Source organism: Psittacula echo (assembly GCF_963264785.1).
Source record: "Psittacula echo genome assembly, chromosome: 2".
In the NCBI taxonomy this organism is placed as follows: Eukaryota; Metazoa; Chordata; class Aves; order Psittaciformes; family Psittacidae; genus Psittacula; species Psittacula echo.
In genome coordinates this window covers 61,697,344-61,721,342 of record NC_137737.1, presented here as the reverse complement: position 1 = coordinate 61,721,342, position 23,999 = coordinate 61,697,344, and the positions used below count along the sequence as shown (strand labels likewise).

General features: G+C 40.5%; 1 protein-coding gene across 3 annotated transcripts in view; it reads right to left on the bottom strand.

The window, feature by feature from the left end:
- SLC66A2 (solute carrier family 66 member 2) overlaps positions 1–17,700 on the bottom strand; it is a gene marked incomplete at both ends in the record, with an annotated part of 62,954 nt that extends 45,254 nt beyond the window's left edge. For 2 of the 3 annotated variants that reach the window (XM_080609998.1, XM_080609999.1), the window contains 2 exons: positions 7,940–8,073; positions 17,498–17,700. In XM_080609998.1, coding sequence (XP_080466124.1) covers positions 7,940–8,073; positions 17,498–17,700 — 337 coding nt within the window. Of the gene's footprint in view, positions 1–3,486; positions 3,541–7,939; positions 8,074–17,497 lie in introns of all 3 variants that reach the window. The other variant, XM_080609997.1, reaches the window with a different exon arrangement.
- Between the last annotated feature and the right edge of the window lie 6,299 nt (positions 17,701–23,999).

Below are 23,999 nucleotides of genomic sequence, written 5' to 3'. Positions count from 1 at the left end.
CAGTAACATGGCAAGTTTTAAAAACAGCTTCAGAGAAGGAAGGAAAAACTTAGTGACCATAGAATCACCACAGAATGGTTTGTGTTCGAAAGGCACTTAAAGCTCATTCAGCTCCAACCCCCTGCCACAGGCAGTGATACCTTCCACTAGAACAGGTTTCTGCAAGGCCCGTCCAACCTGGCCTTGAACACTGCCAGGGATGCCGGGCAACCACAGGTTCTCCGGGCAACCTGTGCCAGGGCCTCACCACCCTCACAGGGAAGAACTTCTTCCTAATATCTCATTTAAACCTACCCTCTGTCACCATAAAGCCATTATCCCTAGTCTACCTAGATCTACCAGAAGTGTCCTTCAAGATGTTTAAACATCAGTTCAGGAAAAAAAAAAAAAAAAAGAAAGTCCCATTCACTTTGAGACTTGCCTGCCACACCATTGAGACCACTCCAAACTTCAAAAGCACAGCCTCTTTGGAGCAATGTCTTATTTAGCGGTTCTGTTACTTCTGCCCCAACAAACTCCAACACTCACATAGCTCAAAATACATACAAGAAACTTGTATTTTTAGTGTAACAGATTAAGACATTGATCCAAATTTATTCTAAAACATCTAACCAAGGGTGAGGGGGGGAACATGACAACTGCAGCTTTGCTCAGTCTCTGCAGCAGCCATCAAATGCTAGCAGGCACTAGGTAGAAATAGATACATTACAAAAAGGGAATAAAGTATTGTCCCTTCAGAACTGGAGCTACTTAATTCTTTTTAATCCTTCCTTTGCCCAGAAAAAGAGGAATAATTTTATTTCTGTATGAAATCAGGAAACCCTACACTCTGGGGCCCACAACACTGTAAGTTATTTTACTTGTGTCAGTGAAATTGCAGCTCAGTGAAACTGCAGCAACCTTCCCCCACTCAACTCTCCCCTTCTCCCCACTCTCAACTTCCCTCAGCACTGACTGCTAGAAAGTCAGTTTTCAGAGTCATGTGCCAGATAAAGGCTTTTTCAGATAACATGTGGATAAAGCAGTGGCATTAAGTGGTTTGCTGGATTACTGACAAGGAAACATACCTAAAAGCAATTCCAGACAGCACTGCAGGAGCACAGTTACTCTTAGTAGAGAGGCATCAAACAAGTGCCTCAGTATGCATTTAACAAATTGAAAATTTATAGACAGACTAGTACGTCTCCAGATTAATAGTTCTACAACAAAAGTGCTCATGGATGGTCAATCTTCAATTACAAACACAATATACAGTGTTTTTACTATGTAACCAGAAAAAAAAAAAAAAAAAAGGTAATATAATGGTTTCTGAAGCCTCAAAAGATATTGAAGAACATTTTATACCACTGAAATAAACAGGTGAACTGAAAAAGCCAGTTTATTCTTCTAGGGAAAAAAAAAAAAAAAGTTTAATCACAACTCATTAAAAGACATTATGAGAATGCACTGTCAGGTGGAAATATGGCAAATACTCCCCTTACCTAATCTCAATGTGATCTTCCCCAGAGCTGTAACAAAACACTGCACTGCACGACATAGCTCAGTGAAGCCCTCTATAAAATGAAGTATGACTTATGCTGTGACATAAAGCACCATGCATCCTGCTCTTTACACAACCAGGATATACATACATTGTATTGTATGTACAAGATAACCAAACACCTCAAAACATTTCTTATTTGTTTACACCCATAAGAATTACCACATTTCAACAGACTTGCCCACCCCAGTCTTTAAAATCCTGTGCAGTAAGTAAGTAAGTAAGTAAGACAGTAAGACTGACTTGCTTTTCTTAGTGATAATTCAATTTATCCCATTTTGCCAAGCAATTCCAAAATTAACTTGAAGTAGTATTTATTAACCAAATATTTCAAACTTGAAACAGTTGGATTAAAAGGTGCTTTTTTCTACAAACCTCAACTTTTTAACCTATCGACTACCAAACACATTACTTAAAAAAAAAAAAAAAGACAAAAATACCTGAAATTAGTAAAAGATCACGTAAGTTACTTATTTCTGTTCGATTTTAAGTACTTGAAGCTTTTTTAAATAACCCACTCAATCATAACTAGGAGAACAGACAACTCTTTCTAGGTCTCACACTATAAATAAAGCATTAATGAATACTAGTAAAAGACAACAGGAATATTTGTACAAGGAACAAGGACTGCTTAAAGTTTACATTCCATTGGTTAGTGTTGCAAGCCAGTGAGAATGACTACAAACTAGAATTAAAGACAAACAGAAAAACAAAATAGCTTGATACCAAGTCCAGGGGGAAAAAATGTTTTGAAAACACAAAAGGAAAAGGTGCTTTGCAAAATTCTGGCATTGGACCCAAAAGGTAAATTTCCCAAAGTGTGTATTTTGCCCATAAATCTGAAAGGGGAGACCCAGAAGATGAATCATTAAAAGGGAGTTTAACCTTAGCAGGAATGGCCATATGCCTTCAAGAAAGAACTCAGGTTAATATTACTCTTCAGTAGTCTTCTCAGAGCTAACTCCAGTTTAATTGACTGTGTGTGTTGACAAATACATAAGTGAAGACTCTCCTTTAGCACCAGTAATATTCTTCTTTACCTTCTATTTTTTCAGTTTACCCCTTACTAACTTGAGTATTGCAACACAGCATAACTTAGTATCAATGTGAGATTCTGACTCAGTTCAATTAAAATCTGTCCGGAAGTTTACTTTGGGAACTTTTGTGTCTCTAGTCAATATAACTTCTCTAACACTAAGCCCCAACTAATTTAAAACAAAATTACCGTGACTTGAATAAACTGTCTTTCCAAACTACTAAGAGTTGAAAATAATGCCAAGCTGGTTTGCATCTAATATTTCCTCTTCCTTAGGCAAATTAAAAAGCATAGATTCCAACTTTGAAACAGAAGATTGGAAAATTTCACTTTAAGTGTTACTAATTCCCAAGTACCAATGTTGAGGCTGCTCTAATGAAAGAGGAATAAGCCAGAAAATTTCACAAGGATGCCTGAACATCAAGCATTGTGGGAAATTTCTTTAGTAGCATTCTGAGCAACACTGAAAGACACTCCTGTATTTTTCATAGTTTCCTCCAGACTCAGATCTGGAAGGGGAGAAATGTGAGTCCAAAGAGACAGATCCCTGTATCATGTAGTATTTTGCTTGTTTAGCTCACGGAAGAAAAAAGAAAGGTATCATTGACACAAAATGTGGTGAATTCCACTGTCTTCAGAAAAATGGTTTCTGAAACAAAGCTGAAAGCATCTTTACCTCTATGAAGAAAATTAAAAAGTGGAGAATGGAAAATTTAAAACCAAAACAACAACAACCAAAAAAAAAAAAAAAAAAGCACCAGGTTTTAGTATGTCAAGAAAAGGTAATGCAAACATTCTTTATGGAAATGATCATGCAATCATTTCAAAAAATGTTTACAAAAAGTAGCAAAGCATGAAATATGTAGTCAAGGGGACAACTTCATGCAGAATGGGTTTGTCCAGTACATACCCAGATAGGATCTCTTGGGAGGTGTTTTGATTTCTTCATCCTTACTATCTGCAGCTACATAAAAAACAGTAGAGGGGGAAAAATTAAAAAAAAAGAAAAAAGGAAGAAAAAGAAAGAAAAAAGAAAAAGGAAGGAAAGACAAACAGACTTGCATGATTAAATACAACAGTGGGTCTTTTAGTTATAGTTTAGTCAGTTAGTATACTTTGCTTATAAAAAAATTATAGCCAAAACAAAACATGCCAGAAATCTTAGTTCCCATGCCTTCTATAAAACTCCCACCCCATGATGTTGAGGTAGGGTCAAGCAGTAGGAAGTCCTAAAACAGTCTTAATGCATAACCCAACAACCTGTGGGAGAAAATGAAGGCGTAAAATAGTGAAACAGACAGCTTAGCTTTTTATCTACGTTTCACAACCAGAGAAAACAAGCTGTTATCTCAGCAACACTGAGTGTGTAGATACACATGTATAATCAGCTAAGCCAATACAGTTGTCTTGCCTCCCATGTAAAATGCTGTTCTAAGATAGTTTCAGAAAGCCTGCACTTAAGCCAATCATATGAAGGACAGAGAAGACACCAATCTGCATGCTAAATCCTTTCACTCTAGCCTTCCTCCACCAGTTGAAAATCACATACTACGCAAGTGTGCTTTCCAGTATCAAAAACAGAGCTCTTCAAGGGATCAAAGTGCTACAATAAGTCACAAGTTATAAAGCAGATTAAGACAACCAGCAGTTGGAAGAAAAACTGGATGAGTGACCAGAGAAAATCGTCTTCGTGTAAAAACACAAGAGCCCGTGCTCTACACAGGAAGCCTGGGCTGTATATAATGAGAGACACCCAAGAGCCCATTTTTAACAAATGCTGTCCACTGGTTTTCAGTATAGTTTACACATTCAGGGAGCTAGAAACCTGTCACAATGTCTTGGGCCTGAACTGAAATTGATTCTTTGCTGGAGAGATATGGAAGACTTATTTGGGGAAAGAAAAAGAGGGTCCTTCGTAGAGCATCTGTCCCTCCAAGAATATGAAATGACTGCTCTGGCCTGCCAATGTTTTCAAGAGTGACCAGATGTTTTCAGTTGTCTGTATCTTTGAGCACCTTGTTTCAGCTTCCTCTTGATTCTTGAGTCAAGACATAGGACATGCACATTTTGCTTTTCAATATTTAGCTCTCTAGCATGGTAGCACCATCATGCCCCAGAAATACTACAATGCTTTGAACAAAAACAACTATAACAAAAGAAACTGCCACTGAACCTTTCTGTACTGAGCCAACAACATAGCATATATACAGCACAGACATCAATTTAAAAGTGGGCAATCAATAATGAGACCTGTTGTTCTCACAACAATGGCACCAGATTTGCATTAAAGCAGTCAAGATACAATGAAAGTAGCATTAAATAAAAGATAAAAGATGATGAAGTATTTTTTCATGCCTGATTTAATCTGCAGACTTCTTCATATAGCTTTCAAAGTATTCATATGCTGGAGAGAGAACTGTCCTATTATTGGAGGTTTTAAAATAAAATTGGAATACTCTGTTGTTTTCTTGCTCGGCTTAGCTGGTTTTTGTCATGTCATGTGTTGTGTTCTCCCTCTCAGTTCAGAATTGATAAAAGCAAACTACACAGTCCAAGTTTAAAGAACAATAAAACAGTTTCATATATAAAGAGGACTTACTGTGTCTTCAATCAGCACATAATAAAGTTTATGTATCCAGAACAAAAAGTCAGAGTAGCACAAGACGGGCTCTGCCACTTTCAACTTACTTTCACTTTGCCAGACTAAAAAAAAGGAGGGGGGAAGGAGTAGAGAGAATCTCATAATTGAGAGTCACTGAGAGAAAAAAATAAAAGATTATGTGAGTTTTCCTAACAAGTTCTCTATGTAGAGCTCATAAGAAATAATCAAAAATTACTGGGTAAGATTCTCAGGACACTGTATTTTTCATGCTACGGTAGTTACGCTATAAAAGAAAGTACAAACATTTTGACTGAATGGCTTTATGTCTATGTTCTGAATTGCTATTGATATGTATTTTAATCTACTAACAGCACAAAACAGGCCAGAGAATACAGAACTAGCTTGTCATGATTAGGAAAGACTGCTCCTTAATGCTTCAAGAAGTTTTAAGTAGATTCCTTTTGAACTAGTTATTACGTAAGGGACCTTAGCTGTGAGAATAATAAAAACAGAAGAAAAAAGGCAACTCCCACATAATTTAAAACACACTGGTAGACATATACTGATGGAGTGGAGGGGAAACACCACATTTAATAGTAATGCAAGAAACCAGCAAGCCCCCTTCCACTGAAATATTCTGTTCACTTTCTAAATATTTTGGATTATTTTGAAGAAACATTCAGAGGTAGGATAGAAATTAAAGAAGAAAAATGTTAAAACTGAAGACTAGCCATGTGAGAAACAATAAATTATATTACATACAGAAATGGTGCACCTTCCCCTCAGAATTCTGCAAGGTTAATCAAAAACACTGACTTCAAACCTAACTTCTAAATACCCCAGCAAGCTATGAGGAAAGAAAGTTAAGTACACAGATATATCAGCTTGCCTAGATCACCATAAAAATCAAGAGATAAGATTAGGTATAGGATTAGAAACATGGATCTCACGCCTACTCATATTGTGCTTAAAATACAAACCTATCTTTCTGTTTGCCTTGAAAACAGCTTTGTATGCATTTATATACTTATTCTGAACGATTGTGCTATACTGGCCTTACTAAAAAAAAAAAAAAAGAAAAAAGAATAATCGATCGCAAGTAAGAAGACGACTTTAGTTGTTCTCAAAGTTTGTGGGAGGAGGCAAGCATTTCAATAAAAACAAATAATAAAGGTCCCTAAGTAAGTAAAATCAGTCTCTCTAGCTAATTAAACATAATAAACTGAGTTTCAGGAAAAAGAAAGGGGTCAAATGACTTAATGCAACCTTGAGAAGTTTCCATTACCTGATAAGGGAAAGACTGATCATTCTTTAAGGAGACTGTATGTCTTTCAGGGAGAGTTATTTAAATAGGGCTACATACTAAACTGAATAGCCTCCCTTTTTGTCCAAAGGTTACCAAATGAGCCTGCAAGACTGTGTTTGTAAATGTGCACGAGGATTATATCCCCTCAGAAAAGGCAAACAGAGAAACCTTTCTGCCACTTCAGAAAATGCTAGCATAGAGAGGAAAGGAGGAAGAAAGCATACATGCTCCTCCCAAATCCTTCTGGATTTTAACTACTGCTAAATCTAGCTGGAAGTCATTCATCCTGTCAGACTAAGACCCATTGTGAACACCACAGCTTGTGTCTGGGAGCTGGAGTGCAGCTCCCATTCCACATGAATTCACTTACCTGAATAGTTTCACACTACACTCCACAATGAGCAGGAATGAAAGTTGCTTCCCTAGCTATTACATAAATTACCTTACTGCAGAGCCAGTAGCTACTGCCTTCTAATGATGGCTGTGGATATCTAGAACTGGATTAGATCCTCAATTATTAGGGAGTGAGGGAAGAGAACAGATGGAGACAATAAATTATACATCCCTATTGGCAAAACAACTGACAAAAAGCTGACAGTATTAATTCTCTTCTTGTTGTTAATAAGCTGTAACATAAAATGTTAAGTCAAAGTCAACGAGGAGAAACACAAAAACTACTCCTCTTGCATTTTTTTATCTGGGAAAAAATAAAAAAGCAGGGACTTTCCACAAAGCTTGAACATCAAATAAGGAATTCTACTCTGGTCCCAACTGAAATTATCAATGGCTAAAAATTAACAAATAACCAAAATTTAAAAAACACATGAAAATTCCCGTAAATCCCCAAACTAATCCCACACTAAAGCCCAAAGAAACAGGATACAAAAAGACATAGTTTGGCAACCATGATATGACAGCACCTCCTATTTTGGAAGCAAATAACTCCATAAGTAAAAATTAAATTATGTACAAAAGCAAGTATTTGCATGCAAAATAAAATTTCAGGTAATAGTGTATGATCATAGCCAAGAACTTGGTACAAAGTACAGGTGAAGAAAATAACTTCCTATTCTGGCCAAGATCTTAAAAAAAAAAAAAAAAAAAAAAAAAAAAAAAAAAAAAAAAAAAAACCAAATAAAAAACAAAACAAACAAACAAACAAAGCATCCAGGCTACCACAATGGCATAACAGCTAGCTCTATATTCAGGACATAGTGTGAAATATTAACGAGAACTCCGATTTCTAGACTGAACCAAGACCCATCTGAAATAAAATTACAGCTTTACATATTTATCCCTCAAAAAGCATTTCAAATAAGAAGTTCAGGGAGTGCTACACCAAATTATCAAGAGAGGAGACTGGACTGCAATTCAGAGAGAACTTTTACCCGAAGTAACAGTGCACCATGCTTTCAAAAGCATTTATCCTGCAAAAAGACAGTTCCCATCACTAACCTGCAAAAGAGCGGCGTTTTATGTTTAGCTCATTGGACACACGTACTTCAGTGCACAGTTTCAGCATCAGTAACATAGTAATGATCATAATAATGCTTTGCCACAACAGAGGGGATTCAAAATGCCTTCCAAACCTGAAAAAAATAAGAAGAAAAAGAAAATATACAAAACATCTCAAAGATGACAAGTGTTGTATTCAGTTACTTTAGTTCTTTGACCCCAAGCACCTGAAAAAGGAAATCCTAACAGTAACAGGTATGAAAGGTTGAGGAAGAAGAAGTTAACAACCAAATCTAAATGCATATACAGTAAGTAGCTCAGGGTCATACTCCTCTTGACAGGACTATCTGAGAACTTTATTACAACATCTCTGTGGACTGATCCCAGAAATTCTGAAACCAGAAGCTTAAGTCTTTATTTCCACAGCCAGCAGCAAACCTTTCAAAAAAAAATTTTGAAAAGAGAATCAGATTCATTGAGTGGTCAAGGCAGTACAGAGACCAGAGTTATGTGGCATTAATACCAGTTACATGTCCTCCCCATATACACACTCTGTATATTTCGCAAGGACTTCTATACAAAACTTACCTTTCTTAATTTTTCATTTTAAGATGAAGTCATAAAAACAATAGCACTTGACTTATAAAGAAATAAATACTCACAGCTATTAGCTTGCTAGGTTTAATATAACATCTTCCTACAGAGTGGAAAGACCAGGTCTGCAGAACTCACCAATCAGTTCATAAACTTGTGTCTAATTTGGACCACAGTTGGGGGAAGCCTAAAATATGTGGGAACTGAACATACATAATTTGTTCCCTCCTGCCCTCCCCCAATGTAATTTCTGTTTGCCCACAGAGGATGCTTATAATGTGAGAAGGTGGGAATTACTGAGCCATTCCTGCACATAAAACAGGAAGGTGAACTTGGATTGTGGCCAATCTTGATTGAAGAGCTTACTCTCATGTGATTGCACAAGGTTCTGTCACAAGAAAATAAGACTCTTCAGTGAAGACCAGTGATGCTCTGAGCTCCTCTTTCTGCATTACTTGAAAGCTCAGCAATCTGCACCAGACACATTCAGTATGTGCATTAAAGGTAAAGGATGGAAGTATTTCATGTGCAGTCCTCAAAGTATACTAGATTTGCAATAGGAAGGCTGCATGCATATCATGGTGAGCCACTTCTCTGTGCTCAGTTCTGCCAGATTTTACACCTTGAAGACAGAGATGTTGAGGAAGGAATTTGCTGAAAACTCACTGTTATGCTCCCCAACTCCTTCAGCCTACATCGTGAGGCACAGGCTTTCTAAACTTCCTCACAGCACAGTTATCAAGGCCATTCTCAAGTACATCATGCTGCTTCACAGGCATGGCAACCACTGCCCTCCTCTTGACAGTTCCTGGTTTATAGCACCCTGGCAAAATATAATTTCTTAAGCTTGGGCTACTTTCATGGCAGAGCTACACATCAGTAAAAAACAATTAGGTTCACCATCGCACTCTCACACAATACTGCATTTTCACTACAGCCATTTCACCAGAGAGATTTCTTGTTATGAGTCAACTACTAAGGAAACAGGAGAGAGACTGGAAAGCCCCTGACCAGCTTCCTTGGAAATCCCCCTGTGCAAAACATCCAAGCAGCCCACACCAATGAAAACAGTCAAGTATTTCCTGCCCAATAGCATACAGCTAAGGAAAAGTATGACAACACCGTCAGCCTCCACACCACTGCCAAAGGCACAACCAGAAGCTACAGGAAGAATAGCAGTTCCATGTACCGTAGTCCCTCCTTTCTACCATCAATGTATTTGTGGTGGGCCACATGACACCTACTAAAAAAACTGGAAGATGCTATATGAAGAAGGGAATAAAGAACATGACTGATGCATGTAATCAGAGGCAGAGCAGGCTCTGGATAAGGCTTTCACACTACTAGGAAAATGCAGGGTAGAAGAACGAAAATTTGGCCTAGACTAGCCTATGCCCATGATCCCAAAGCTCATTCAGCCTGTGTTGCTGACTGTGGCCAGCTTGCCCTGAACTACTGGAATTCACTTCTGTATTTGTCTCTTATTCAGGGAATAAGGAAAACAAATGTGGGAAAGACTTACCCAGAACTATAGAGCACTTAAAACTGTTTATGTCAGGTTTAGAAAAAACATCTCCAATTACAAATGCATTTGCATGTAAAAAGATAGTCATGTATTTAAGATGTGCTGAGCTAACAGCACAGTAAGCTAGAAGCTATTATGATGGTAAATCCAGCCACAGGTCACTGCAAGGTTAGTTTCTCCCTGCTGATGAGATTATTTGCCATTCAGTAGTGGGTGCCTCACAAAAGTATTGCTTGCAGTATTAACAGCCACCCACTACAAACACACATAAGTATGGCCACCTGCTGTCTGGTCATAACAATTTGCCATCACCACAGCTTTACTGGAAATGAGACTGGAAGTATTGCTGCAGATTATCTTAAAAACTGAAAAGGAAAAAAGAAACCAGTAAAACAAAATTCACAACACATAAGAGAGCTAACTGTTAATTTAAAAATTCTTATGGGGACTTCAAACAATGCACAACACCTAGATATTTTTACAACCCTCCAGCCAAAGACAATAAAGGTTACACAACAAAACATACTCACATGAAATACACCTCCCCAGAACTGAGTCTTGCAGGCAACAAGACCCTCTAAGCTAGGTCACGTCTACAGGAAATCAAACAGCTGCCATATAGACCAACAGGCAGAGAGCAAACAGGACATGACCTGTGCAACAAAACTGAGAAGAACACCAGCATCAAGAACTACATTCGCATTCTTGAAGCTTTAAAAGTAAAGCCAGTACACTCATTTTGCTCAGGATCACGGCAACAAACACCACTCCAAGCTGCTTACTTTACTTTGCATTGATATTAGGGCCTGCCAAAGCAACACTAATCCAGTTTAAGACTCCTCAAGCCATCTTGAGCAAGGAGCACTCTAAGATGCAAGCCCTGCAGGAAGAGCATGCTGTTCCACGTTCTGTTTAGCTTCTGCCTTGCAGACGTTTCTCCTATCTTTGCCTAAGCAGGAGCCGGGAGGGCAGGAACATTAAAGTACATTATAAAAGATGGAAGAGCCTTAGGATATTAGAACAGGCTTGCAGAAAAGAACTCTGAAGTCCTGGAATGGGGGCTCACCATCATTATTCCACATTTTCACCCACAACTACGATAAAGAAGTTCACTTAAAATGAACAGTGACATACGGAGTATTCAGTGAACTCAGACTTCATATGTCAGACTACAAAGAGACAAAGAGGTTTTTTCACTGTTTATTTAATACTGTAAAAACAAAAGAACTCAAATGTGCAAATAAAGGGGGGGGATTTATATTTTATTCGTATTTCAGCAGCCCTAAAATGACTAATGCACATTCAGGGTGATAAACAGAAGTAATCAAGTCAGAGCAGAGATTAACTCGTCATTGAGGAAACTACATCATTTCATCAGTATGATTCAATCTCATTGCAGTAATCCTGCTATTCCAGTCCTGGGCCTGCTCAAAACAGCAAATGCCAATTGTGCAGAAGAAGCCTCATCTAGACTGAACATAAAAGGATTGCTCACCTGAGACACCTCTGGAAAGAAATTGACTGCTGTTGGTGCAACTTGGTCACCATCTGCTTGACCTACACTCCTGGATGTCAGAGAGACCATTCTACTCGCTTCAAAAGTGGAAACATCTGGAGTTACTATAGGCCTCACTGACCTAGGTCAACTTTTCCAGCTCTTTGGGAAGTTACAGATTCTAAGGCAACACAGAACACAGGCAGAATACTGCACACACCACCAGGGCCATGACATAATAGCCCAAGGTCTTGAAAGACAGCCCACAAAATTACAGAACTTAATCAGCAAGAAGAACAAGGAACAAACTAGTTTTACAACAGGATCTCATGATACGAGTTTCTACTTGACACAAACTGCCAGGACTTTGTGGAGCATCCATAGCAAGCTTCTCACTTTAGCATACAAAATCCTACTTTACCTTTACCACTTGTACAAAAGAGCAGTGCATTTTATCCTTGTTCACTGGCATTTATAAAAAAGAGGAGGAACTGCATAACACTTTTGCTCTCAATATCTGAGCAAGATTCCATCAGCAGGCCATATGTAATGCAATCTTTCAAAGTTGTAGTCATTCTGTCAGCGTGGTTTATAGCATCATCCCACCTTCCCCACATGGTGAAAGCTGGCAAGATTTATTTTAGTGACAGGAGTCTTAAACGCAAAAGTTTCTCCTTCCCACAGGAAGTCCTAAAAACAGACATCACTGGCCCACTTTCTGAAGCCAAAGAAATACCTGACAGCAGGGACCTGGTCCACAGGTAGGACTGCAGGTTTTACAGAAAAATAAATACATAGGTATCTACCCCAGACAACAGCAAGTCCATCATTTTCCTATAAATTAACTCCAGCTGCATACTTGTCTCAAACTTCTACTCAGAACAGGAAGCTTATTCCACTGCCTCTGGCACCAAGAGCTCCTAGTTCTACTGACATTTAGTTTTCAGAACCCATTTCATTTCAGGTGAACTGATGTGTAATGGGTAGAGGGTTACCTTTGTTCAAAAATAATACACTCCTTAGTTTGCATCTTTTCCCTGACTGTCATAACTTGTTTCCAGTTTGTCTTAAGCCAACTGTTTTATGAGAACAACTCCAAAATTGCACAGTTTTATTTTCTGTTATTTGGATTTCTATGACATTGCTGTATGAGGTTTAGGCCCGCAGAATTGCATCTCAAAACCTTTGGAAAGAATATTGTCTTCCTGGAAAACATACAAACCGTATTATACTACCACATAAAACATTTTATGGACTGCAAAACTGAAAAAAAAAAAAAAGACTCTTTTCAGTTCCCAGAGGTTTTAAGTACTTTTGGTTGAATTTACTCAAGTTACAAGTGAAAATGCCTACGGCTGACTTCTAAGAAATCTGTAGTTCCCTTTCCTTTAGCTATTCTGATTTTAATATTAAAAGAAACCACTATTTATCTCATCATAAGCTCTGTATTAAAAATATAAGGGAGAAGAGAAGGAGAACTCACAAGTAAGTTTTTCTGCATCCTCCACCCCCAACTGATTACACAACTCTCACTCGCCTTCTTGTTCCTGTTCTCAACCATGACAATGCAAAGCTAGTCAGCTGGCAGACTGCAGGCCACATGAACCAAGAAGGTATGTCTGTCTTGGTCTCAACTGAGTTCAAATGCCACAGTATGCTTTGAAACCAGCCCACAACTTCAAAACAGCCTAGGACAGCTTATCCAAGATGATTAACCACTTCAAAAGCTCAAGCATCATTAAGACTGTATCCAAGTACCCCTTGAATATTTTAGTAACTAGTCTTAAACAAGAAATCAGAGCCGACTCCAGCAAGTACAGTAAGACATTGCCTAACAAAAATCATAATGAAGTGTTCTATTAAAAATGCAGAAGGGAAAAAATTGATACCAGATTTTCCAGAGCATGCCATACATCTTCATATGTATCAGAACTACGAAGTGTTGAGCTTTGCACTGCCTCTTTTGCTTTACCCACAGTGCAGACTTTCTCTAGGCTCACAACCCAGAAACTGAAATGAGCGGAGAGCAAGAAACAATGACCTATGGGGTCTGGAGAAGACAGACAGGAGAAGCAGTACTGACAGGGGCAGGACTAGAACAAAGAATCAGCTAATACCAACCATAAATCATGACAAGCAGCTACACTGGTACCCCAAAATAAATGCTGCTTTGAAGTGTTATATAAAAATATAACAATAAATTATTACTAAAAAATGAAGCTAATGTGATATCAAGTCTAGTCACAGCACAAAACCTACTTTTCACACTGTTAAGTGGAAACCTCATTGTGTGATGCTGTGAACACAGAGTCTACTTTTCAAATTCGATTTTTTCCAGACTCCTCTTTAAAAGGACCAAAGACTTCACACACAGTCAACATACTGAGCTACAAGTTTGCACAGTCAAGCTTCTACTTTCTGTTTTTCTAAACAAAAGTCTTGTATGCATAAACAAAGTGGAATCATGTCCATTGCTACCCATATGCAGTTTTTATTCTTGCAGACCAGTGCTCTCCCATTACTTTTTCACAAAATTCTGGCATATAACTCATTGTTGGAACAGAGCAAGGCCAAACACAGATTAGTGAAAGCAGAAATCTCTCTTTAAAGATGATACTCTGAGACATTGTGTAACACAGAAGCATGGAAAAATTACTTAATGGATAACGTGTTACTGTCATTACCAGTAAACAGAAGTTCTTTGAGCACACCCTGAAACTAAGGCATTAGATTGAAGACAAGGAGCAGAGGCAGCACACTGAGTCCTCTTGACTTTAAAAGATGGCTTACCATTGCAGACAATTTAACTGGAAGCAGAAAAATTGTGAAAACAGTTAATGAAACAGGACAGTCGTCCTTGATCTCTGTACTACTTTGTCCATTTGGTTACTGTCACAGTGCAATACACCAGCTGCAACATTACTGACACATAAAATGTGCCAAGAAGATTAGATAGCAAATACTCTATTTGGAGGGGAGACTAAAGGTCAAACTTCACCCAGTGCAAAACACAACATTAAAATAAATAAATAAATAAACCCCTCTCTGAGATAACTAAGTACCGTTGTAGTAACATATGGAGTCTGACAATTCACAAACAGGAAATGAGGGAATTGCCCCCACAACTGAGGTGAACAAAGTACAATAGAGCCATTTGGGAAAGCTAGGCCTGTGTCTGTTAGGAGTGACAGAGATCCAGCAAGACCAGCGCTACTCAAAAATTAAAACCATGGCATAAAACGCAGAAACTGTCCATTCCTGTTGCCTATGCATCTGAAATACTAACATTCCACAAGAATTTACAAGATTCATGGAAAATCTGAAAGTAAGAACAGAAACAAATTACAGAAAATGTCTTTGAAGTAAAAAAAAAAAAAAACCCACAAAAAAAAAAAACAAAAAACAACCAAACCATTACCAAAAAAAAAAAAAAAAAAGCACCAAACTATAAGCCATCCTAAGAAATAATTAAGGCCTGAAAAAGAACACTATTAGAAAGTGAAAGTTTCTAAAGCCTACCACTTTAACTACTTATTTTTGGATCGGGATGGAGGGAAGTAAGGGGGGATGAATCTGGCATAATTCATACACTTAATAACCAGGGATAATGAAGAGAAACAAATAAACCAATTGAAAACAGCAGCTATATGTCAGTAAAGTTTTCAGATAACAGACTTTGATTAAGGTCTGGACTGGTTTGCTAAATGAAAGGAGAAGTATTGTTATCAACTGGTACTTCGGAAGTCAGACTGCAGAAAAATTGTACACAAACAAAATTACCTGTAGGACTGTTCTGTTCCAGCACAAGAATGGATCATATTATGTAATAAATAGTCATTAAAAATAAAAACTTCCAATTTCTTCCACTGAATATTACATACACAATTAAAATCATTCTGCTGTTTTTGTCGAATTATCTAAAGTGCTGTGTCCCAGATGTCATCAGCCATAGGTGACATTAAACAGCTAACACAAAAATTGAACTGCCAATATGCTCATGAATGCATTCTAATCATGTTCACAGAAATCGGAGGCTCTTGCTCTGCTATTTTCCTTTAATCATCCATACACCCAAAGATAACATCCACCCTCAGCTGCTGTTTTCATGACTTACTGGTATTTTTATAGGGATGCCTAATCTTTTTAAGTAGAGAAACAAACTATTCTCTCTCAGGGAACACTGAATTATCATTATACAAGTCTTAGATCTTTTAGTTCAATAGAACTAGAAAGAGGCAATTCATTGTAAGTAAAGAAATAAAAGTTCTGCAGGCCCATACCTGCAACATTTCCCCACTGAAGTGGCTGTATCACAAGCCAGCAGCATGCCTTCCACACTACTCCTGTAAAGACACACCTATGCACATGCTGCATCAACCCATTCTATGCCATCACCGAGCTCCAAGATGACCAGACCCTACAGAGAGTATGCCTCGGAGAGTGATACTATTATGTGGCTTAAATACTCACAGTAAACACAAAAAAAAAACCCCCACATAATCTTATCAATATAACTCAATTCTATTGCAAAAAATTGACAAATCTTTTAACATTAACATAAATTTTAACTTTTCATTACTCATAGTATTTATTCTTTTGCTCATCTCTTAATTACATACACTTAAAGTTAATTCAGATTAAAGACCTTTCGGTTCTTCCACGGTCCAATCCTCATTTCAAAGATGTAGTTGCCTGGGTTACCTAGAAACTGCCAGTAGCTCCGTTCAGATACAGATCATTTGTATATTTCAACTACCTCCAGTGAAACAAAAAATAGACAATATCTGTTTCTCAAACTGTCAACTCAGGCTTTTTGCTTCTCCTCCCCAAGCCAGTTCCTCTACTTCCCTTCTGCTCTCTGCTTTCTCCAACAGCTGCTCCATACACTTCTCCCCAGGAAGACCTAAGTTCAATACAACAAGGAGCTCTGACCTAGCGATGCCTCCTCAGTTTGACGGCCAGCTGTGGAGATCCCCCGTTCTCTCCCCTCCAGCACAGCACTTACATGTTACATTTTGCTGCAGAAGAATCCAGGAAGCAACTTATACTTAAAGAATCAGAAAAGCTTTAAAAAGAAACTGGACACCAACAAAAGGACATAGCCTGTTACCTATCAGTTCTCAGTGGACTACAACGCAGTATTTTGTAGTCAAAATAGTCTTAGAGTAACTGTTCTCAGTTGCAGTAATTTCCCAGACCATTTTATCTCTTTTTTTTTCAAGTACATTCCCAGCGTTGTATCATCTATATTATGAGAAGTAATGAGGAATATAAGTAAATAAAATTAATACATGGAAGTCATGCCTTAATAACATTTTCTTTGTCCAGCAGCACAAGACCTAAACATGGAAGCTAACCTGCTTTTAAATATTGAAAGTGGTGTTAGAAACCAAAAGGATTTGCTGTGAAAGACAGCCCACTTTTTGCCTGCTTATCAAAGAATGAATATTTCCTTTTGTAGTTATGCAAGGAGATTTAGAAATGAACCCCCTCTGAAGCCAGGTGGCATCCCGGGAAAATGCAAGAACATATGGCAAATATCACAGTGACGTTAATACCAAGTAGATGCTACAACAAATGTGCAGGACCACGGTCCTCATTCTGAGAACAGAGCAGGAGAGGCAAAGAAAATATTAAATACAGGCAGCAAGAAAAAAAAAATTACTAAGAATAACCTTCTTTATCAACAAACTAAAAAGTTACATCTTGCAGTCAAAGCACTAATAATCAGATCTGGCAAGGGTAACAGATAGCACTCTTAAGACCAGGTTATTTTATCCAACACAGCTTCATCCACTTATATATGGACAGTATTTTGATCTTCAAGAGCAGGGTCAAAGCACGTAAACCACATTATTTCCCCAAACACTGCAATTCAAAGCTTTGCAACTAGCAAGCAAGAACCTTTAGGACCAACAGACAAACACACACAAAATCAACTTACCAAAAAAGTATCCGCAAAATGTTTGCGACCAGTAGCACTAGGCAGACGTAGGTGGAGAAGCCCTCAGCGTTTTGTGTCCGGCGGATGTCTCTGTACTGGGGAATGTAGGGCACCACGCCGCCGAACACCATGGCCCCTGCAGCACTCCACGACACCAGCTGCTGCATTGGGACCAGCAGCCACTCCAAGCTACCCGCCTCCATAGCGGGAGGAAGCGGGGAGGCTGCCCCGGGGGGTGTCACGCTGAAGGTTCGCCTCCCGCAGCAGTTCTCCGGCGGAGGTCGGCTTTAGCCACGGGCGGGCTCCCGGGCGGGATGCGGCACCATCTGTGAGCCCTCTCTCGCAGGGCCAGCACCTGGGGAAAGGCACGGGGCGTGAGCCTGGCTCGACCGCGGGGCTGCTCCAGCCGCACCCCGTCAACAGCACAGCACTACCGCACCCCGACCACCGGCCTCCCACGGGCGGGCCGGGGACACCCCTTCTTCGTCGCCCAACCTGCCGCGACGCTTCCGCCCTCACCCGAGCTCACCACAGGGGAACCCCGGCTCTACCACGGCTCGGGCGCAGCAGCCGCTGAGGCGACCTCCGCCAACAGCAGGGAGCGCCGGGTTGAGGTGGGCACGGACACACGCCCCGTCCGCCGACGCGCGCGCACACACGCCCTCCCCTAACCGGCTGCCGGCCGTTTCTCTGAGGGGGCCTCCCTCACCCGCCCGCTCCCCAGCCCGCCGGGGTCTCCCCGCCGCGGCCAGCTCAAGCGGAGTCACACGAACACACAGACACACACAGACACACACAGACACACACAGACACACACAGACACACACAGACACACACAGACACACACAGACACACACAGACACACACAGACACACACAGACACACGCCTCCCCACCTGCTCCGGCCGCCGCCATGCCTCCTCCGCCCACCACTGCTCCTCAACTAGGAGCGACCGGCCGGCGGCAGCAGCAGGCTTCGGCGGTCTGTGACGCCACAATGACCAGCCACGCTATCCGCCAATGAGCGACGGAGCCGCCCCATCGATTCGGCGCGCGCGCGCGGCCTGGCCCGGCCGGTGGCAGCGAGCGCGGGCTGCGGGGCTGGCGGAGCCCTGGCAACCGGGGAGGGTGTCGGCCCCGCCGCCGCCGCTACCCGGGGCATGACTGCTCCGCAGCCGTCACCGGTGCGTCTGCCGCGGACACGCACCGGACACGTGGGCCGGTTGCCCCGAGAGGGCGGAGGGCGTACCTGGGGAGCCTTTCTTCCGCACCCTGTTCTTAAGCGCTGTCCCAGACCTTGCTCCCCTGTCTCTGACTTGTTCCTTTTGCTTGAAAGTTAGGAAACTGTCGCGCTGCATGGGGATCACGTCTCAGTGGCTCTCAAAATTGCAGCCGCTCCTTAACTGTATCCCAACATAACTGCAATTGACACATCTTCCTGACCAGAGAGGGGTTATTTCCCTACAGTGGCATAGACAAAAGGCAGCAGGGGGAGGGAAAACTTGCATTTTCCACCCAAACTGATCAGCAAGTCTTTACTGCTGTTGGCACTGGGCTAGCAGAGAATCAGAGTGGTTTGTGTTGGGAGGAACCTTAAAGCTCATCCAGTTCCAATCCCCTGCCATGGGTAGGGACACCTTCCACTAGACCAGGTTGTTCCAAGCCCTGTCCAATCTGGCCTTGAACACTGCCAGGGATGGGGCAGCCACAGCTTCTCTGGGCAACCTGTGCCAGGGCCTCACCACCCTCACAAAAGGGAAGAACTTTTTCCTCAGATCTCATCTCAATCTCCCCTCTGTCAGTTTAAAGCCATTCCCCTTGTCCTGTCCCTACCTGTCCTTGTCAAAAGCCCCTTTCCAGCTTTCTTGTTGGCCCCTTTAGGCACTGGAAGTTGCTCTGAGGTCTCCCTGGAGTCTTCTCCAGGCTTCTCCTAACTCTCTCAGCCCCTTCCATAGGAGAGGTGCTCCAGCCCTAGGAGCATCTCTGTGGCCCTCCTTTAGGATCTGCTTGATTCTAAGTTTTTGATTCTAAGTTTGATTCTAAGAGTTCAAGTGCCGCATTGCCAATGCAACAAAGAAGTTGACAGCATGGATGCTGCATCCTCAAAGGGCTGCTTGATTTGGTGGCAAGCTTCAGTGACACTAAAAAGGATAGTTCATCCATTCAACCTTACAAGTGGCTGCACAACAGACTTCAAATCTTGTTCTTTGGACTCCCCATAACACTTTGATATATGCGTATATGCTCCTGCTGCTTATGCAACAGGTGAGAAATGAGATGGGGTTTCCTGCAACTGAATGATGTATTCTTTTGTGTGGCATATCAGCAACTGCAGATGTTTGTTTTGAGCCTTAAATGGAAAGGAGCTGAATTAAAAATGGAAATAAATATTTGTTTCGGGCTTACAAAGTCTTATACTCCCTGCATAGCAGCATCTCACTCAGCTACAACCATTTCTGCCACCAGGCAAGTTTCTATGGTGTACATGCAGCAGAAGAACCCGCACGTTACTGCAGAGTGTATTTTTCAAAGACCACTTTTGGGGTACTATCACACAAATATCCAAAACACTCTCCTACATCAGTGAGGTGGCCATTGATAACGTTAGGATTCATCTTTCCTACAGGGAAGCAGTAGCTCCACTTTGTTCCACAGACCTGGAAGTTTGTTAAAAATACACAGTGGAAGTCTTTAATTCTGATTTTTGGCTGAGGAGCCTGAAGTTCTTGATTTCAGAGCATCTGGCTCATTTAGAGAGAGTATAACAACCAAAGTATGTATAAACAGCATCATTTAAAACATTTTATTATTTAATGGCTTGTATTCCAGATATCACTTGTGCATTGTTATAATCACATAGTTATGTCAACTTCTTATCCAAAATTTCTTGGGAGCCCTCGCCACATTATTTTTCTTTAAACACACAGGTCTAAACAAGCCTCAGGCTGAAAATAAGTGTACTGCAGATTAGGAAGCCAACTTTTGTTCCTGTAAATATAAATGTTTTGAGAAAACACTGAGAAATCATCTTGAGAAAATAGAGATTTTAAAGTAATGGTTACCTAATTAGAAGAAACTGCCCAGGCTGACACCAGTTCTCCGGGTTAGCTTCCAGAATAATTCCAGGATACTTCTAAGTCTATGTGATAAAAATTTTCATACAATATTAAGATTCTAAAGTACTCAGCTGGAAATAGACAACTGCTTTAAATTAGGTTGTTCACCCTGACTTGAAACTGTAAGGGTAAAAACGCTAAACTACAGCACGGCATGTTACTGTGTGAATGTAGTTCAGTATTAGTCAGTGAAAAATGTCCTAGTTGTTTAAGAGTTAATCCACTGATGTAAGATAAACTGACTAGTGATGACAGACACTTGGTGGGGGAGGAATGACAGGTTGGCTTGAACTCCTCCAGCTCAGCAACTGCACAAAAGCTTGTGTCAGCATCAGGGAGGGACCTTTCAGGTCTCAGAATACTCTAAGCAGCCAGGGGCCAATTTCTTTGGCATCGATGACATCCTAAAGTGTTCACTGATTTCAGCAGAATATATAACCAAGCACACAGAATATCCAATCGTAACAGACCCAGCAAAACTCTAATAGGAGAGTCCCCCGGAGAAAATTTATCTAAGGTTTGAGCTGGAACAGGTGATTGAACAGAGTTTTGCCTCATTCAGGAAAACTTCTGCAGGTCTGAGTGCAGCCAGATGAGAATGCTTGGTCTTGTGAGGCTTGACATCAAACTAATTTTCAATGTACTTAGTAACTGAGAGGGAGCTCAGAAGGACCACTTCCTTGGTGCAAAATCAGACCTACCATAGAAGCAGTACTGCTTCACTGCCAGACAGTAATCCTTTGGTTCCGAGTGAGGAGAAAATGAACAGGTGCATTTATTTTTCTACATGGACTGGCAAAATTCCCCTTTACAAAAACCAAAAATCTCCATTTGTGTCCTGGTGTGCTTCCTCCCAAGCCATAAACAGTGCAGCTTGTGATGGCTGCATCCAGCTTACTCTGGACTTTGGGGATGGATGGCAACATGGTAGCCAAGGATTGCCTGGAATGGTGACCAGAGGTCTTGCTGGTATGCAGATATGGCTATAAGTCAATCATCATACTTTATATATAGTGGACAGCCCAGGGCCTGTGGAGCAATCGTGCACGGCAGTGGGCTTCACGCCAGGATCTCCCCTGGAGTAGGGACACATCTCAAGGTTACTCCTCAAGGCTGAGAGGTTCCTTGGCTCAACAGATTCTAGGTAAGTGATTAACAGCACGCTAAACTTTGAAATCATAGCTAAGTGATACAAAGGGTTGATTGCACATATATACCCTTCAGATATAAACCTGAGAGTAAGTCTGGATGTAGCTGCACCTAGGCTCCTCTCTGAGAAGTTTAGAAAGCAAAGGAGTCTTTTCTGACCCTCATGACCCAATGCAAGGGCCTCCCTGACAGTTTTGTGTGACTCTGTCCTCTATGCAGTAAATAATCAAGCATACCTTGCCACTGAATCTTGTGAAACCACACTCACCATTTAACTTTGTTAACTCACTGGTTTATATCAATAAAGTCCGTTGATGCGTCTCTCTTATGAGTGAAGTGCATGACTTCATTTGGAACATTTTGGTAGAATTTCACTACCTGTTCAGAAAACAGAAGCAGACAGTATGTTTCACACCAGGTCTTTGAAGACTAATGTTAATCTTTTTATGACAGTTGCTGTAAGAGAACTGGAGTATGTGAGCAGCTCTAGCCACCTAGTTACGAACTAGGTCCTAGCAGTTAACCTTTTGGTGACAGCATAGTCCCTAAACCTCCAAGAACTTTGATTTATTCCAGATTAAGAAATCTGGTAAGATAATACCTGTTAAGAAATTTTCGTATGGTATCTTTGTATACAGTTTAAGCAAGCTGAAAGTGGTGAGCAGATATAGCATGTTTTCAAACACCTTTTATGTATATAAATATTTTATGTATATATATACACCTATATATATATAAGGTTTTGTTTTGCAGTTAGGTCCACTGAATTAGAAGAGTAAGCAGAGCCTTGTTTCTATAATTGGCTCCATGTAGCCATATTCCTAGTAGAAGAACACTAGGTCAAACAGAACACAGGAATCAACCACCCAAAATTTAACACTGAAGCCTTAGCTGCCTCTTTGCAGTTTTTTTGCAGCAGGGGGAGGGCTGTTGGTGCTTTACTTGTAGCAAAAATAGCAGATTGCTGAACATCTTCTAACCTGTCTGTTGTCCTGTCAATTGATTTTGAAAGATGAGTATTAAAATTATTTTATATTCTATGTACCAGAAATGCTGTTGCACTGAAGCAAGTATAGGAAGAATTCTCTGCAAGATGTAGGCTAAAGACATTGCAGATAACCTTTAAGTCACTCCTTGAACGCATTGTATCATAAATGTTGTCATAAGAATTATGTGAATTCCTAAGTAGCCAAATTCCCTTCAATTATCACATTATATCTCACTCTACAACTACAATCCTAGTAAAATCAAAAAGAAGTATTCACTGTACTGTTCATGGAAAAAGTAAACGAGTCTTAAGTACCTTGAAATTGGCTATTCCTACCAAGATGTATTATCACTAAATCATCATCCTCTTCTCTTCACTTTTGATTTTCTAAAGCAACCCTAGTACAACTGGTGGCAGAGGCTACCTCCTGTCACCTTTGAACACTGGTGAGCCTCTGTCTTTGCAACTAATGGACTGTCGCGGAATGGACTCAGTCGGAGATCAATGTGATCAGACAAAGCCATTTATTATAGAAAACTAACTCTTTATATACTATTTCTTAAAGTTGTTTGCACTAACTTGGCACATTGTGATTGGATACATATCTGTGAGGCCCTTAACAACTAACATATAATTGGTTAAGCACAGGTGTGAGAACCTGACCTTCAAAGTTTCCCAACAGTCCTCAATTTAGCAACTCAGTAAATTCCAGCTCCTTCTTATCTTGCTGGGATTCTTACTCCCAGTGCCTCATTCCCATCCTCCTTCACCTTTTGTTGTTCCTTGGTTCATGTTGAACTCCATGTAGGCACTTGCTGATCTGGGTACATGGCCGTTCTTTGCCAGAAAGTCATCCACAATGGACAAAATCAAGCTCAGGAGATATTGTTCTATTGCACATAGTTGATTCTATGATCTTCACCAGTTTATCTTCAGCACTGGTCTTTATAAACAGAGCAGTGAGTACGGAGCATGCAATGGAACTCCCTCTCCAGTTCCAAGGGGGACCTCTGACAAACTTGCCTAGTCTCCAAGCTTATCTCTTAGCTCTGCACCAGGGAGTGGGAACCAGGACCATGCAGGCTGAGCTGCTTAGGCTGCTTTCTGTACCTAGGCTGCTACCATCTCCAAAGACAAATGAAGAAAAAGTCCCAAATGAAACATGAAAGTGAAGCACGAATCAACCTGAGAGCTGGCAGAAATATATGAACCCTTCTTCATTACAGCTTTGAAACCACAAGCAAGGTTCA